General features: G+C 38.0%; 1 protein-coding gene across 21 annotated transcripts in view; it reads right to left on the bottom strand.

Moving 5' to 3' along the window:
* Nucleotides 1-19,215, bottom strand: part of KIDINS220 (kinase D interacting substrate 220) — a 103,296-nt gene that overhangs the window by 28,593 nt on the left and 55,488 nt on the right. For all 21 annotated transcript variants that reach the window (XR_006703881.1, XR_006703878.1, XR_006703880.1 and 18 more), the window contains 2 exons: nt 3,167-3,345; nt 1,609-1,835 (listed from right to left, as the gene is read on the bottom strand). Coding sequence is in view for 15 of the 21 variants with exons in the window: in XM_045447808.1 (XP_045303764.1) it covers nt 1,609-1,835; nt 3,167-3,345 (406 nt within the window). In the remaining 6 variants the exon portion in view is untranslated. The remainder of the gene's footprint in view (nt 1-1,608; nt 1,836-3,166; nt 3,346-19,215) is intronic.

Below are 19,215 nucleotides of genomic sequence, written 5' to 3'. Positions count from 1 at the left end.
AAAACATGAGAAAATTTTAAGTGTTTTTAAAATGATAAAATGCTATTAAAGCATCACATCAGCCTAGATGGTATGGTAAATTAAAAAAAATAAATAAATTTCTTGGTTTCAAAACCTCAACTGTCATCGACCGATCAATGAGCCATTTTATGTGAAACTACAGCAGATTTTAAGACTGCTAAATAAAAAACCTGCATTTCAACACTGTTACCCCACAGTTAACTTTTGTAAGTATGGACTACATTATAAAATGCTACTGATCTACCTTTTTCTCCCTGTCTGAATGAAAGAGTAGAATAACATTATTCACAGGACCTCTGTGAATAGTGCCCCTAATTACAGTTGAGCTTGAACAACACAGGGGTTAGGAGTGCTGACCCTCCGAGTAGTCAAAAGTCTGTGCATAACTTTTGACTTCCCCAAAACTTAACTACTAATAGCCTACTGGTGACCAGAACAATCAAATAACACATATTTTGCATGTTGTATGCATTATATACTGTTATCTTATAATAAAGTAAGCTAGAGAAAAAAGTCATAAGAAAGAGAAGATACATTTACAGTACTGTACTGTATTTATCAAAAAACAAAACAAAACAAAACACCAAAAACCCTCTTGGTATAAGTGGATTCACACAGCTCAAACCCGTGTTGTTCAAGGGTCAACTGTACTTAGATGGCCAACATTTTTCAAAAACTGAAATTTTAATTTAAATTCTGGAACTCCTTCTTTCCACATTTATTCTAAACTTCACTTTCTTCCTAGCTCACGTGAAATTTATTTAGGTATGCAGTTGTTGGCTCCTATGAATACTAGCCTCTATGTTTTTCTCAAATTAAACTAAAGAGGGAGACAACAAAAATAAGAAACTGTAATGGACCTTAGAGTATGGTTCCAGAAAGTACACAAGGAGGGTTCAATGCTCCATTTTCCAGTAGGAAATCCTAGTATTTAAGATCAGTAAGGTGGATGTAGCTCGGGCTACTAACCTTGACAGGGTCTGTACACCACTGAGACCTGTGCTTTCATCTTTTTAAGTAGAAAATTATCATATTTATACTAAGTAAACAATTATACATGACTGCCAAAACTTAAAATATAACTTTAGAAATGGGCCACCGGGCTGTTATTTGGCAATAACATCTGAATCCTACAAGCAGCATCTGCCATCATTATCTCATGCTTAAAAGCTGTAACACACATTAAATACGGGTTTACTAAACTACTGTGGAAATTCAAGTTCACCATTGTTTTTAAGTGCCAATGTAATTACACAAAACATAACAAATGCAACATTTCTTTATGAACAAATAGAGAAACAGCTCCCTTCGTAGCACAGGACAGTCACTGATGACCCTGTGGAGTTCACTTTCTTATAAAAACAAAAAGCATCTCTAACATTCAGACTCCATTGAGATCTAGAACCCGTCCAAGTGAAAAATTCTTTTGATTTTTAAAAAATCATGTACTTGAAATTCCACCTTAACATTTTTCCTATTTTAAAGCTAAAGTGCCATTTCAAAACAATAATAGAATCCACAGCAGAAAACTTCTGATATTTCCCCCAAACAAGTTCTTAAAATTGAGGATTCCCAGCACTCTCTTACCCTGTTGTAGAATGGATGCTGGGGTCCCGTCATCCCACTGTAATAGCTGCTGTGAGGCTGTGGAGACACGACCCCACCTCCAAACGGTCCGTTGAAGGAAGTAGAAGAAGAACAGACAGACGGAGGCTGACTGTAGCCTGACGGTGGCCTTGGAGGAGCTTCGTGTAAAGGCAGCGGGGGGTATGCAAGTCCGCCGATATTAATCTGGTCCCTCGCAGCACGAACATCTAAAAGATTAAATGATACCCCAGAAGGCAAAAGAAAACAGGACTTTGGTAATTAGTCCAACTATCACCTCCTTCTTTGGTTACCAGACAGAGACATGCTTTTTTCACTTGCCAAGAATTCCAACCGGCTTAAAGAAGACAGGAAATCTTGGCTCGGAAAACCTTGTCCATAGTCATTCCAGAGAGGAAAAACCCAACTAGTTTGCATTAAAGCTTTTGTCACCATTTGAAAAGTCACCATCTGGATTCTTCTCTTCAGTTACCAGAGCAATAATTTTTTTCTTTGACTTTTTAAGGTACTTGTGCTATGCTAACAATTGTTTATGATCCATTAAGTGTTACTATTAATAATTCACACCTGTCTGATATTAATAAATACAATGATCGCTACGCTGTGGGCTTGCAAAGTATATGACTCATCCATCTCTGAACAACCACAACCAATTCCATGGCCACACAACACACCTTGACATCAGCCTTATAACTAGTACCTAAAAAAAGAAGGTACAAGTAGTTTCAGGCTCTCTCTTCATAACTCCCGGAAAACTCAAAGGCGGGTCAGCAGGGCCACACCAAAGATAATGTGTCTCAGTAAAGATTTTGTGTGTGTGCATGTGCACGTAGTGGTGCCTCAAGGACAAGGGAAATTATTCCAAAACTTCAACATCACTATCCTCAATTTCCAGTCCACAAATTTAAGTTAAAATTTAGATAACCATATTTTGCCCCCTCGGATAAAGACTCCTATATTAAGCTTGGTCACAGAAAAATTACAATGGGCTGACATCTTAGTTTTTTTTTTTTTTTTTTTTTTTACATTTCTTTATTTTTAGAGACAGAGAGAAACAGAGCACAAGTGGGGGAGGGGCAGAGAGAGAAGAAGACACGGAATCCGAAGCAGGCTCCAGGCTCCAGGCTCTGAGCTGTCAGCACAGAGCCCGACACAGGGCTCGAACTCACAAACCGTGAGATCATGCCCTAAGTCGAAGTCAGATGCCTAACCGACTGAGCCACCCAGGCACCCCATAATGGGCTGACATCTTAAAATGGTGACTATATCTCAAAATCTGACTCTAAAGCAGTTAAGTCAGGTGTGTGGGTTCTCATGAAAAATATTAGAATAAAGTGAATTTAATAAATAACATTACTTAACATTTTCTAAGAAATGTCAAGATTCTTAATCCTCAATTCCACAAATTCTCCTGTGTAGTGCTTGGTTCAGTATTTCCTGGTATCTCAGGGAGCAAGAGAAACTTACATCGCTAAGTTAGAAATGGGAAACATTTTGAGGACTTCAGATAAGAAAAATTAAACTTACTACCAACACCCACCTGCAATAATTTCCCGTAGTTTGGGGTCTAGGTTTACAGTGCATGGCAAAAAGGTTTTTACGTCTCGAGCCACAAGAACTGGGGTCCTTGAAGACAAGAACACTTCAAAGTTTCTTATATCTCCATCTATTTCAAGCAGTGGCTCAACATCTTTAGTTGTTGGAATATTCTTTGATATCCTTAAACAAGAAACAAATGGAAAAGGTCATTAATGTCACTATTAGAAAGGAAAATTCTACATGTAACTTAAAATCTATTCATAAAAATAAATAACACATTACACATCATAAAAAATTTTAAGGAAAAAAAAAGGACAAAAAAATTTGCAGTTACAAAATGACTAAGATAACAAGTGTGAGGTCAGAATTAGAACGCCTTTGGCCACAGGCAGGACTCGGGCTAGGGAACAGGAAAGAAAGCAGGTTTTTCAGGCTCTTCACATGTGGATGAGGACCTTTTGGTGAAGGTTAAAGGAGTTACCATTTTACACACAGCAGAGCAAGCCTCAGACAAGTGAGCCAGCCTGCCCAAAGCCACGCGACTGGGCAAGAGAAGTTGACCAACTCTCAACCCCACATTTATTATGGAATACCACCGTCCATAGCTTGCAAAGAAAAGAAGTAGTAAATGATAATTTTTAAATAAATTACATACACTAGAAAAAAGTTAGTACAGGTTTTTCCTGTTTCAAAAAAGGTTTTATTTTCTATTTCTTTACTGCTCAGACCCAATCCTGGGCTAGTAGCCAAATATTAAAAGCCATCCGAGGGAAAGCCCAGGGAACAAAATTAGCAAACAAGAAAAGACAGGGTGCTGGTAAGGACACAAGGACAAGGATTTTGTGTTAATGAGCCTCAGGGAGTCCCTTGCACGGACTCACGCACACCTGCACAAAACAGAAGAACCCTCTGATGGGATTACTTTTTAATAAATTAAAATGGCATTCAAACTGATCAGTGATATATTTTAAATGAAATGAAAAACCTAGGAGAATGGTTACAAAGACTCATTTGCAGAAGTGGCCAAGATTTCAGAGTTTAAACAGTTAAAAAGGTAGTTCATCTGTTTCAGGAGTGGAACATAAAATACTAAGAAGGGAAGCTAGAAAGATTTAGATAAAAACACACAGCTGACAAGTCACATGAAACAAATTAACTGAATTTTAATGCCAGCTCTGCTTAAACTTGAATGTGAACAGTGTTCTCAATATGATGAACAATACTGCTGTTCACAAGCCAACAGTCTACTGCTGGTTTCCAGATTGAAGTCTCGATTCTAACCTTTTGAGCTCAATACGTTAAACTCTTCCACTGAAAGAGATATTTATGTAAATGATAATCTTTTGGCAATGGGCCACTAAAATCATATGTGTCTTTATTTTTCAGATATTTTTCCAAAGGTTAGTATTTAAAGAATTTAAGTAACTTCACTTTTCAATTAAGAGTGAATTTGAATTTCCAGTATTATGAATCATGTGAATTAAAGTTGCCAGCAGTTAAATGGCCCACAGAAAGCATTATAAAGCCTCAGGCATCAATGAGCTCCTAGTAAGTTTAAATGCAATTTCTTTCTATGCTACCAATCTAGCAATACTTGTTAACGCCAACGGCAATGTAAGTTAAAGGCATTTTGATTACAAATGACAGTGGTTTATAGAAAGTCCGTATTAATTCCCTGGCAGAAATTACATAAGCCATTCAAATCACTTGCATTCAAAATGAGGTCTTAAATTACATGGGGGAAAAAAATTTCTATTTTAAATCAAAATATAAACAGGTTCTAAAAGCATAATTTATGAAGAAGGCATGATTTGTCACACTTTATCTAAAAGTAGCTGCCTGATAATGTCATTATTTAATCCTAGAAGGTTAACAAGAAGACAAAATTCCTTCAAAAACTTAGAGAACACTCTTAACTGCCTCACAATTTTATTACCTTAAGACAAATTCAACCCCTACTGGGCTCAAATACATTCGATCAGTGAATGCCCATTTATTAAATAACGCTCTATGCACAGAACACTTTTGAGATTCTGGGATGGAGATGGAACACAGACAGAAAACAGCTCCTCAGCACCGCCGCCAATGGGTGTGAAACAAAAGATGAAGTGAAGTCCACATGTGTGGAAAGACCACTGAAAACCCAGAACGCCTCAGGAGCTAACTACGCTCTCTTGTTCGGTCTTGACCCCGCTAATTCCTACTCCCCCTTTGTCTCGACCCAAATCCCCGCCTCTTCAAGCAAGTCTTTCCCAAGAGCAGACCCTCGTAGCACATTTACTTTCCTGCACACCACATATCCCAACCGGAATTTGATAATCATTAGTGGAATTATTTTGTTGACGTCTATTCCCCCTCTAGACAGTAAGTTCCTTTAAAGCTTGGAAGAGGTCCAGTTTTGTTCACTATTGTATCTCCAGAGCCTAGAGCAGAATAGTGTCACATCACTTTTGCTTAATAAATATTTGTAGAACGAATACAAAGAAAAAATGCATTGTTCCCAAAGAGCTCTATTCTTCTGTAATAATTTTCACTGTAATTACACTTTCTGATATTGAAAAGAGATTTACGCTTGGAAAAGAGTAGGTTGATCCACTTAAGAGTTCATTTTCATATGTGGTGTGAAATGGGGGTCCAACTTCATTCTTTGGCACGTAGAGATCTAGTCGTCCCAGCACCATTTGTGGAAGAAACCATTCTTTCCCCCATGAAATGGGCTTGGCACCCTCGTCAAAGCTCAAGCAGCCCACAGATGTATCAGTTTATTTCTGAATGTTCAATTTTATTTCATTGGTCTATCTCCCCATTCTTAGGCCAGTGCCTCATTGTTTTTGATCACCGTAGGTCTGTAGTAAGTTTTGAAATTGAGAAGTGTGAGTCCTCCAACTTTCTTCTTTTTCAAGAAGAATCTTTTCAAGATTGTTTTGGCTATTTGGGATGCTTTGCAATTTCATGTGAATCTGAGAATCAGGTTTCCATTTCTGCAAAACAAGGCTATTTTGGTAGGGATTGTATTAAATCTAAATTGATTAGATCACTTTGGGTTGTTCTGACATCTTAATATTCAGTCTTCCCATTGATGAACATGAGATATATTTCCATTTAGATTTTTTTAGATCTTCTTTAATTTAGCAATTCATAGTTTTCATTGTACAAGCCTTTAACCTTGTTGGTTAAATTTATTCCTGGGGGTAGCCTGGGTGGCTCAGTTGGTTAAGTGTCCAACTCCGGCTCAGGTCATGATCTGGCGGTTCATGAGCTCAAGCCCCGCGACGGGCTCTGTGCTGACAGCTCAGAGCCTGGAACCTGCTTCAGATTCTGTGTCTCCCTCTCTCTCTGCCCCTCCCCTGCTCATGCTCTGTCTCTCTCTGTCTCTCAAAAATAAATAAACATTAAAAATATTTTTCTTAATTATTTCTGGGTATTTTATTCTTTTAGATGCAATAGTAAATTTAATTGCTTTCTTCTTCTTCTTCTTCTTCTTCTTCTGCTTCTGCTTCAGTAGGCTCCACACCCAGTGTGGTGTCCAACACAGGGCTTGAACTCACAGACCCTGAGACCAAGACCTGAGCTGAGATCGAGTTGGATGCTTAACCAAGTGAGCCCCCAGGCACCCCTAGAACTGCTTTCTTAATTTCCTTTCAGATAGTTCACTGCAGAGGTACAGAAACACAAATGATATTGTGTTGATCTGTAGCCTGCAACTTTGTTGAACTTATTAGCTCTAGCAGCTTTCTTGTGGATTCCTTGAGATTTTCTATATACAGGATCACATCATTTGCGATTGGAGATAGTGTTATTTCTTCCTTTCCAATTTGGATCCTTTTCCTCCTGCTTTTTGTCCAATTGCACTCACTAGATCTTCCAGTATAATAGAGAACAGTGGTAGTGAAAGTGGGCGTCTGAGTCAGCTACAGGCTGCTATACCAAAATATCATAGACTGGGTGACTTAAAAAACATTTATGTCTTACAGTTCTTGGAGTATGGAAGTCTGAGATCATGGTGCCAGCACAGTCAGGTTCTGATGAGAACCCTCTCCCTGGTTTGCAGCTAACGGTCTCTTCTTGTAAGGACACTAATCCCAGGACTCTACCCTCATGACCTCATCTGAACCTATTTACCTCCCAGAGCCGCCACCTCCAATATGATCCCATTGAGGAATAGGGTTTCAACATATGAACTTGGGAGAGACACATGCAGCCCACAGCAGCAGGGGTCCTTATCACGTTCTGTCTTAGTGGGGAAACTTGCAGTGTTTCGCCATGGAGAATGAGGTTAGCAGTGGGTTTTTTTACAAACGCCTTTTCATCTTGAGTAAGCTCCTTTGTATTCCCAGTTTTCTATGTGTTTCTATTGTGAAAGGATGCTGGATTTTGTCAAATGCCTTTTCTGCACCTACTGAATATTCTCTTGCAATTCTTTTTATTCTTGTATGATTGGTGGTAATACCGTCACTTTCTGATTTTAGTTATTTGTGTGTTCTTTTTTCCTTTGCCAGTGTAGTAGAAGGTTTGTCAATTTTGTCGATCTTTTTCAAAGAAACAACTTTTGGTTTGGTCAATTCTATAGTTATTCTAATCTTTTGTTTATCTCGGCTCTAATCTTTATTTTTTCATTCCTTCTGCTAGCTTTGAAACCTTAAAAATGTGTTCCTTTTTTTCCTAGTTAATCAAGGTATAAAGTTAAGCTATGAAGGTCTTTCTTCCTCCTTAACATCGGCATTTATGGCTATACATTTCCCTCTGAGGTACTGCCTTTGCTGCATCGCTTAAATTTCAATCACTCCTACGATTCTTATAAAAGTACCATGATAACAATTCCAGGAGTCACCTTTCGTATCATACTGGAAAGGCCACTAGCCTAGGGCATCTATAGCTAAAGTAACAAAAGTAACAAAGTAACAGGAACTACAACTGCCCACAAGCACAAGGCTGTGTTGAGCCCAGTACACTCAGCGGAGCAAAGGGAAAAGGGGCGCCTGCATGCAGTGGTCAGAGCCCATTCTCAAAACAACAGTGCGGTGTCCAATGTTCTCATTAGCACCTACTTTTCAAAGCTTACAAAAGTAATGCTGCATTTTAAAGGCATCCTATTCAGTAACCGCACTAGAAAACAACAAAGCACTTGTGTATGTGGCACGGTGAATACATAATCATGCCAAGCCTTCAGGTTTGTTAGTTTCTGGTTTCAAGCATTTAATGTGTTTGACTTATGTGTTTAAGGATGATCCAATTAGGATTATATAATGCTAACCGTGAAAGTACTTGTCTAAATTTCCAAATAAATCACTGGGAGAGCTAAACAATGGTACTCTTTTGCTTAGCAGAACAGCTTCCTCTACATTTTAAAAAGATTATTTCCCACCGAAGGCGTATATATTTTCAAGACAGTGTGTATTTCCTATCTGGTCAGAATATTAAGGCCCAAGATTACTTTTTTACACTGGAAGAAACATGTAGTAACGTAATTTAAAAAAAATTTTAGGGGCGCCTGAGTGGCTCAGTCGGCTGAGCATCCGACTTTGGCTCAGGTTGTGATCTCATGGTTCATGAGTTCGAGTCCCGCGTCGGGCTCTGTGCTGACAGCTCGGGGCCTGGATGGAGCCGGCTTTGGATTCTGTGTCTCCCTCTGTCTGCCCCTCCGCCACTTGCACTCTGTCTCTCGCATTGTCTCAAAAACAAATAAACATTAAAAAAAATTTTTTTAAGTGCTCAATATGCGAACTCAGTAGGCTATCATTAAGACCGCAATTTGCATAACTGCAGCTGGACTTCAGCTAGGACTCACACGGACAGCACAAGACACGACCTTGGTGGCAGAGATGCCACCACACCCAGGACCTCACGTGACACAGCTCCCCCTTATCCAAGTTACTTCTTTACAAGTCGGTGCTGCTGGCCACGTCTTGTTCATATGTTGCGGCCATCCTTGCTTCTTTGAGCTTGAATAGCAAATGTAGTCAGAAACTGAAAAATGAACTAGGACTAGAAATAAAGGAAGATTTTACGACCATAAAAATATCCTTGGGATAAGGGCACACTTATGACCACTGAGAGTTGTGGAATCACTAAATTGTACACCTGCGGCTAATGTAACACTATACATTAATTATAGTGGAATTTAAAAAATCTCCTTATCCCTTTTTTTTTTTAAAGCATTGAATTATTTTGACACAGAAGCATTTACACTCGAAAAGAAACGCAGCTTAATACTCTCCAGCGAGGATTCCATTCGATCCAGTGATGAACAGCAGTGCGTTCAACAGCCAAAGAAACAGTATAAGCAGCGTCTGGGGTAAAAGTCTCCCTTTGAAGCTATTGTATAAACTTACTACCTATTTACGTGTTAGCTGCTTTCCATTACAGGCTGTCATTTCTGGGAATACAGAGCTACACTGCACCCCGGCTGGGCTCTGAAAGGACAGAACAGGGTACTTACTGTGGCACCTTTCCTTAAATCCAGACTTCACCAGCTCAGGTTAAGTCAGAATAAGGCTATAATGTTTGACAAGTAAAAGTAACGAGATGAACTATTTAAAAGGTGTAACAAAATTAACTTAAGCGACCCCTGGGTGGCTCAGTCGGTTGAGCGTCCGACTTCGGCTCAGGTCATGACCTCCTGGTTCGTGAATTCGAGCCCCGCGTTGGGCTCTGTGCTGACGGCTCAGTGCCTAGAGCCTGCTTTGGATTCTGTGTCTCCCTCTGTGTCTGCCCCTCCTCCGCTCATGCTCTGTTGCTCTCTGTCTCTCTCTCTCTCACACTAAGATAAATATTAAAAAAAAAATTTTTTTAATTTACTTGAAAGGTTGGGTCACTGGGTAACTGTGTGATTTGGGCCAAGTCCTGTAACCTCTCTCAATTCCAGTTTCCTTATTTCAGAGGGCTGAAGTAGATCTCTTCCATCTTGTGGACGGCCCTGTGGATGCTTCCCACACCCACCACGTGGGAGATGTTCTCTCTCTCAAAGTAATGAAGGAAAGCCCTGGCCTATGCCGTCCCTTCCACATCTGAGCTCCCTTGGTTTTGGTGTAAAAATGACACCGGAAGCATAACTTAACTTGGCTTTAAGGTTGCAAGTTTGGTAACTACAGGGATGAGAAAGGATCGACAAACAGGAAGGGTAAAATACAAAAGCTCAAAGAGGTATCTGCACTGGCTCATGTACATTACAGATAAGGCACCGCCTTCATTTCTGTGTGTTGTGTAAGATGCTGTGAAGAACACACATGTAAATTACGTGTGTTCTTACATGTAATCTGACAGCAAAAATATATTCGAAGGTTATAAGGAATTGAGAAGAAAATTTTTTTTTTTTTTAATTTTTTTTTTCAACGTTTATTTATTTTTGGGACAGAGAGAGACAGAGCATGAACGGGGGAGGGGCAGAGAGAGAGGGAGACACAGAATCAGAAACAGGCTCCAGGCTCTGAGCCATCAGCCCAGAGCCTGACGCGGGGCTCGAACTCACGGACCGCGAGATCGTGACCTGGCTGAAGTCGGACGCTTAACCGACTGCGCCACCCAGGCGCCCCAAGAAGAAAATTTTTTAAAGTACTAGTATTTGTATACAAACATCTACAGCCTGCCATTCTCTGAGCCAGGTGTTTTATCTAGTTTACCTAATTTCCATCTCCCAAACATTCCATGAGGTACCATTTCAACTTTTAACATGAGGAAACCGAGCCTCAGAGATGTGAAGCAACTGGCCTGACGTCACCTCCGATGTAAGTGGCAGAGCTGGTGCCCATCCGGCCTGATTCAAAAGCCTGTGCCCCGTTCCCTGCACTGGCTCAAACTGGGGGCCACAGACAGGGTTCAGAGTTCTTAAGTAATGATTTACATATTTTTAACTCCTTAAAATATAATAAGATCGAACACTGTTACATATTAAATTTTAATGCATTGAAGAAGACCAACATATAAGCCTCAGGTCATCCTGATTTTTTGTTTCAATTTTTTGCAGACTTTGAAATAAGGTTTTTCCTCCATTTTCAGGTGCAGATATAAATTCCTTTTTTTTTTTTTTTTTTTTAATTAATCCAGTCCAGCACTTTCCTCTTCATAAAGTTAGGCAAGCGAGTGCACTACTCCACCTGATGTGCCCAAGTCAGAGCGTAATAAACAGTTCAGAAATCAGTACTAGTTTATGACATGACTCAGGTGACAGGACCCTGTCAGAGAAGCAGCACCCAGCACTTCAACCAATTAGAAGAAATGTGAGCAGCTGTCACATAAGCCTGGTGACCGACCGATGAAGCCAAATTAATTGAAAACATCCTGCCACTGCAAAGCACGTTTAAAAATTGGTAACATTTGAATCTATTTAGGATTCAGAATTTTCTTGATATTATATTACCAAAACTAAGTACAGAAACAAAGAGAGGTTTATGCCAAGGTAAGCATGCAGGGATCATCCACATGTTTCAATTAAAAAAAAAACATTTAATGTTTATTTATTTTGACAGAGAGAGAGAGAGACAGAGCATGAGCAGGGGAGGGGCAGAGAGAGAGGGAGACACAGAATCTGAAGCAGGCTCCAGGCTCTGACCTGTCAGCACAGAGCCTGACATGGGGCCCGAACTCACAGACCGCGAGATCATGACCTAAGGCAAAGTCGGACGCTCAACCAACTGAGCCACCCAGGCACCCCTACATGTTTCAATTTTAATATGTTCTTCAGAACAGCTCATTTTTCTAACTGAATTTATTAGGAAACATTCTAATTTGAGTCAATTAATTTATATTCATTCTGCTTTATTTACTGGGGTTGTGCATAAGATTTAATTTGCAAAAAGGTTTCCACCGGGGAGGAGGGGGGAAGCCTGAGAAACCACGTACTACAGCCCAATGCCTACCCAGTTGCTGCCACGCAAGTGATCAGATAATACCAATTCAGATGATAAAACAATAGTTTCAAGCTAGGGTAATAACAGAAGACTTCGGTAAAGAGGTTAAGAGAGGCAAAATAATTGCAACTGACTCAATATGAAAATACTATCTATCATAAAAATGTAAAGCCCATTGTTCCATATCAAGAGTTTGTACTAAGATGTATTAAAAAAATATTCTGATAAAAGTAAATGAGATCCGATTTTCATAGCTGCTTGAGGAACACTACTAATATTGGGAGGTGCTACCAAACAGTAAGAGAGGTTTCTATTATTGTCTCCTTTTTGAATTCTTAAAGATTCTTCCATTAACCATCTAGAGGAAGCAAATGTTTTGAAATAAAACTCTGAAAAGGAGGTATACAGAATAAAGGTTCTGAAATCAAAGCATGTCTATGAATATGCCTCAGATTAAAACAAAACCTTTAGGGGCGCCTGGGTGGCTCAGTCGGTTAAGCGGCCGACTTCGGCTCAAGTCATGATCTCGCCGTCCGTGAGTTCGAGCCCCGCGTCGGGCTCTGTGCTGACTGCTCAGAGCCTGGAGCCTGTTTCAGATTCTGTGTCTCCCTCTCTCTGACCCTCCCCTGTTCATACTGTCTCTTCCTGTCTCAAAAATAAATAAAACGTTAAAAAAAATTTTTTTTAAAAAAACAAAACCTTTATTAGATAAGCTATCTTAAAGATTTAATGTTTAATAAGAATAGAACCCAAGTTCTACAATGTTTAGAATTTAATACTTTTAATCTAATACAAATCTTTATAAAGACCAATTTTATTTATTTGTATCTTTCAAATACTCCCCTTTTTTCATACCCACCCTTTTCCCAAAAGCTCATTTAAAAGAATTTGAGGAGGAAAAGGTAGTACTAAACTTAATAAAGACTATGCCATAAAGTCAGATAACCACTCATTTGCCTATGATCAAGGGTCTCGGTACTTACGAACGTCCTGTGAAGCCATTTTTAAAAAAACAGGCATGGAAATTAAACTTTAAAGTGTCAGATATTCATATTTAAACTTAAGTGCTTTCCTTGTTTTCCTGCTCTGGAAAGGGAAGAGCAAAATGAAGTAGGGCTTATTTCTTGGCTGAACATGCTAATAATGTCTCTAGTGAAATACTCCCACCTTGTGGACTTCCCGGATATTGCTACCAGGAGCTGCTGGCGGCAGAGCTCTACAGCGGCCACTCCCTTTACCTGTTTCGGTTACCCAGCACTTGTGTTGTTTATTCTCCTATCTCAGAGTCTTAAAAATATTTTGACTTGAAATTCTAAAATCATAAACGTCTGTTGAAAAAAATAACTTCATATAGATGATAGACAGACAGACAGTCTGGTGGCAAATGTGAATCCTTCAGTAATCAGACTTGGGTTTTTTAAAATGTAAATGTGCATAATACTCGTACCGTATTATAATATAAATTATGTTAATATAATTATTACCTGCATAAGTAATATTTTTGTTTTACATATCAAAACATATACTTTAGAGAAGTTGAGTTTTTTATTTCAGATTTCAAACAACCTTAGTTAATATACTTTTTTCATGTTGGAGTTAGAAACGCACAACTTTGGAACACTTAAAATTCTTTCTTTGTTCTTTTTATTTTTATTTTATTTCCATAAAATTACTGAACATGGAATCATGAGTTTAAATGAGAAAATATTTTTAAAATCAATTTTATCCTATTTAAAGCAAATGAAAAGCTATTGAAAAGCTACCTAAAAAAATTACAGCCACCTAATGCATATAAAAATGATATAAAGGCTTAAAAAACAGATGTACCAGCTGTTTAAGTGTCAAATATCACAACTGATTTTTTTAAGCATTCCCTACAGAACCTATTGCAGTTACTAGACACAATTAGAACTGAATAAAGCATTTATTTGGGGTTTTACATAAGTTGGTAAAGAGTCCGCATTTTTTTAATAGAGCAGAAATTCAATCCTCTGGAAAATTTCCTATCTGCCCGTTGATACATAATAATATTCCCATTGATATAAATACTCATTTGAAAATGAATAAAATATATCTGGAAATAAAAATAAATTTAGTATAGTTCTGTATTTGTAATTCTCTCAGATCTGCTGCCTTGCTTTGTAGTTACAGATCATCTCCTGGCTTCCAGAAATAGGTCTGGGGAAGCTCCAGCAGTAGTAGCTGTGTGATCCCAAGTAACTCCCACTCTTCGCCTCCCAGAGTTAGCATTAAATTTAAAAATCCATGCAAACTGCTTAATCCAACGTGTGGCATACACTGAAGACTCAAGTAATACTAACCAGTACTTTTATTAGCATATGCCCAATACATAAAAGACTCTATAAATATTTGTCAATGAATGAACCTGATCAAAATGTTTAGCGTAACAAAAATGGGAGTCCAGCTAACTCATAAGGCCTTTTTAACAACACTGACAATAGCCTGTTGGTAGGAGCTGAAGTGGGAGGGGCCTGTCTAAAGGTGGGCCAATATGAAGTAATTCCCAACCATGGCATTCATAAAAGGATTATAAATGCAAGAAACCTTAGAAATGTGGTGAACTCACAGTTACAAGGAAATGACTATGAAATACATTGTTTTGATTGTGTTGTATCACCCAACAAAAGGTGGAAACTACTAGGTGCTGACTGAAATATGTAATTACCATTCAATTGCTATGTACTGAGAACTTACTATGTGCCTAACCCAGGGAACTACTAGTATAATAACAAAGGAAACATTTTCCCCACATTTGGAACCAAAGATCAGGTGTCTTCATGAATAGTATTCTCTTCAAGATAAAATGTGGCTTCTCATTTACCACCTTCCCCTAATCCATACTTTGCTCGATCCAAATGTCATCATCATATTTCTTTATTCTCTCAAAAATAATCACTACTGCCTACTCCATACCAAGAACGTCTAAAGCGAGGAATTCAACAAGGTTTAAGGAAGTTACAGTCGTGGAGTTAACAGTCTAGTTCAGGAAACAAATATTAAGGAGAAATGCAAATATTTATAGAAAGGTAACTATGTTAAGTGCTATGAAGGAACATACCAGTATATGTGGAACACATCTAGTAAAATCTTGGAGAATGGGGTATGCCGGTCACAAAAGGATTCTTGAGGCTGTGGCATTTAAGATGTGACCAGAAGAATAAGGTGGGGGAGGAAGGATGGGCCACAGAGAAGTGCAGGTGGAAAGGTAAAAAGCAAGAGGGATAAAGCATGAGAATGAGCTGGAGAGCCAGGCTAGGCCTGTTCAGAACTCCAGATAAACTTGATGCTTGTACACTGAATTTTGACCAATTATTTTTCTTTATCCGTAGAGCCCAAGTTGACACGCAATGACCATCATTTCCATCTTATAGTACTCATAAATCAAATTAATATTACTGTACAAGCAACTCATTAGTTGCCCTCTACACCACTGACCTATCAGCCAATGCTACAGAAACCACCTTTCATTCACTCTCAACCAGGGGCTTAAATGTGGGGCTTGGGGGACAAACCATGCAGCTGGCAAGTCCAAAGGAAAGAAGGTAATTTAAAAAATGATCCAAAAAGTAGGCTTCTAAATCCAACATTTTACTAGAAAATAAAGAATAAAATCATCTTAAGAAACAAGAAATTATTACAACAGGAAAGACATACAGGGAAATTAGTCATAAATTAATGGAGATGTTTAGAAATAACCAGTTTCCTCACTACACTGCAACAGACTGTCTACACATGTTGTTCATTTCTTAGCTTTCTCATTTTCATGGCGTGCTGTTAAGTGCCATTCTCTATCATTCATTTCATCTTTACTGTGGGATCCCCACCTACTCTGCACAACTTTTCATTTACCCTAACGTTCCCACCAAGATCCACTCCCATCCCCTTCGCAACACAGGATTCTCAAAATACGCTCCCTTAGGTCAATAGGATTCCCTAACTTACGCCAAGTTACACTGATACAGCCAAATAATAGGCACCTTAGAGCATACAGGGTACGGATACAATTTTTTCAAACCCCTGCAATGGATCTCCATTTTACTTAGGGTAAAAGCCAAAACCTTTACAATGATCTTCCATGTTCCACACCTTCCTGACCTCACCTCCCACCCCGTTGCTTTACTGAATCCTCTCTAGCCACACCAAATCCCTTGTCCTTGCTGTTACGGAAACATTCCAGGTACTCTCTGGTCTTACAACCTTTGTCCACACTGTTCCTTCTGCCCAGAAATGCTTTCCCTAGATATCTAGTTGGCTAATTCTCCTACTTCCTTCAATCTTTGCTCAGCTTTTCCCTTCTCAACAAGAACTACCCTGAATAAAGTATTTACGTGATACATATTCAGGGAAAGTGTGTTTTGAGAAAAAAGATGGAAACAAAAATTATATACAAGACAGTAATTTAATAAATGTTGAATGGTGACAACATCAACACATGCAGAGAAGTCACATCATATCAAAAAGATAGAATTTCATTAAGATTCTACACTACATATAAAAAGCACCAAAAGTACCATGCATGAAACAGTGTTTGGCATAAATATTCCTAGTATCTCAAAATCAAAATTAGGAGAAATATCACCAGTACAAAGGATGTACTTTGTACTACAAAGGAGATGAGACAACTTCTTCACAAATCTAAACTATTATCCAGTTTTTCATGCTATTGAAATTCACGACTTAAATCCACATGCGACGGAAATAGACGTGTGCATAATCTGGGTCACATGATGGAGGAGGGACAACAAATAATATAAAAGAAAGAGGAAGGAGGTCAGTGAGAGCTAAGGGAGGCAGGAGATAACCAGAAATGAGCAAGTTAAACTTAGGAAGATTTTGGCTGAGTATCAGGTATGAACATCATAAGATATGAGATTTTATTATGAAAAATGCCAAGTACAGAAATACCACTACCTGAATAATTTAAAGATGCTGAATTGAGCATAAAGTATAAGTTAGATGAGTACAGTGCCTATTCAGCAAATAGCTATTCCAATGAATGGAACATGGCTACCATTCTAAGGCTCTCTCAAAACTTGTTTTAAATAATTAAGAGTATGGCATTATCCTTATCACAAAACTATTCTGACCATATCATCCTGAGTAAAAGATTGCGTGAGTAGTGTCAAAACAAAAATTTAAAACATTATCTTCATGAAAACTGCTTAAACTGATCTTTTAAAAACTTCCATCATTGCTTAAAATGCTTACTGAAAAACACCAGAAATAAAGTTTTATACTAACATATTTCAATGGTTGTCTAAAACGTTGTAATAAAAAGTAGACAGAAAATCTTTATCTATAGTTTTTATTTTACTCCCTTTCTTCTTCCTAAATGTATGTTAACAAAAAAAACCTCAAATGATCTAGACAAAAGCTTTTAGCTCAACACATAATTGCAAGAAAATTACAATAATTGTACCAATTAAAATAATCTTGAATGAACAGTATGTCATCTTAATGTTCCAATGGTTTATAGAGGGATCTACTTAATTAGCTGAAATTGCTTTCTAGTGTTAGTATCAAATGTCATTTGTTAAAAGTTGAACAATTTAGAAAATAATTTAACAAAGCAATTTTACCAAACACCAAGAACCAACATTTTCTTTTTCAGCTGAATAAAGCAAGCAGATGTGTCATCAAATTGCTATAAAAATAAATGAGGCTTTTTATGGATTAAAAAATAAATTTTACTACTAGCGTTAAAAATACTATTTTCTGATTGTTTTTATCAAATCAGATTTCTTTAATAAAATAAATGAATATCAATTATATACTGCTGCTTTTGTCTGCTGTAAATAAAACTTTTTATTATTCAAATGACAAGCAATGGAATCAAAGAACTCAACTATGGGTAACTAGAAATAGTCAGCTAAATTATTCTAACATATTCCAATATATGATCTTTCAATATGTTAATCAAATTGTCTTCCTATAGTTTTTCATTCCAAATCATCTTAAAGTCAATTATTAAGTCAACTCCTTAATGAAGTCTCGAAGATTCTTACTACATTGTCTTTTTCTCTTTTCCTTAGACTAGCTACAAAATATTCTTTGTGTTTGTAGGCATATAAAACACACTTTTTTCTAAAAAAAAAAAAAAAAATCTAAAAATCCCTCTGAATCCAACCCATTAATGGATGGCAGACCCACCTAGTGCTGAAGTCTAAAATAATGGATTAATTTAATAGCAAAACAAAGTTCTAATTATCTCATTACATCTCCAATATAGAATTGGAGATATATATTTACTTGAACAAAATATTCCCCCTACAAAAACTCATTCCAAGTTATTTTTATTATATGATGAAAAATACTCCATCAAAAACATTTCTTTGTGGGAATGCAAGCTGGTGCGGCCACTCTGGAAAACAGTATGGAGGTTCTTCAAAAAACTAAAAATAGAACTCCCCTATGACCCAGCAATTGCACTACTAGGCATTTATCCATGGGATACAGATGTGCTGTTTTGAAGGGACACATGCACCCCCATGTTTATAGCAGCACCACCAACAATAGCCAAAGTATGGAAAGAGCCCAAATGTCCACTGATGGATGAATGGATAAAGAAGATATGGTATATATATGCAATGGAGTATTACTCGGCAATCAAAAAGAATAAAACCTTGCCATTTGCAACTACGTGGATGGACCTGGAGGGTATTATGCTAAGTGAAATTAGTCAGAGAAAGACAAAAATCCTATGACTTCACTCTTATGAGGACTTTAAGAGACAAAACAGATGAACATAAGGGAAGGGAAACAAAAATAATATAAAAACAGGGAGGGGGACAAAACAGAAGAGACTCCTAAATATGGAGAACAAACTGAGGGTTACAGGAGGGGTTGTGGGAGGGGGGATGGGATAAACGGGTAAGGGGCACTTATCCCTCTTTTCTTACACAAACAGTATCATGTTGTACACTCTTACACACTTTGCTATTTTCACTTACTATATCCTAGAAATTCCTCCATGTAAATCACAGAGTTTTCCTTCATTCTTTCCTACAGTTACAAAATACCCTATCATGGTGCTTCAACCAATGTTCTTATGTAAATGTTTATTTATTTATTTTTGAGAGAAAGAGGGGGAAAAAAACACAAGTGGGGGAAGGGCAGAGAGAGAGAGGGAGACACAGAATCCAAAGCAGTCTCGAGGCTCTGGCTGTCAGCACAGAGCCCGACA

This window comes from Leopardus geoffroyi, chromosome A3, assembly GCF_018350155.1.
Source record: "Leopardus geoffroyi isolate Oge1 chromosome A3, O.geoffroyi_Oge1_pat1.0, whole genome shotgun sequence".
In the NCBI taxonomy this organism is placed as follows: Eukaryota; Metazoa; Chordata; class Mammalia; order Carnivora; family Felidae; genus Leopardus; species Leopardus geoffroyi.
The sequence above is the reverse complement of the archived record's forward strand: the minus strand, read 5'-3'. Positions and strand labels throughout refer to the sequence as shown.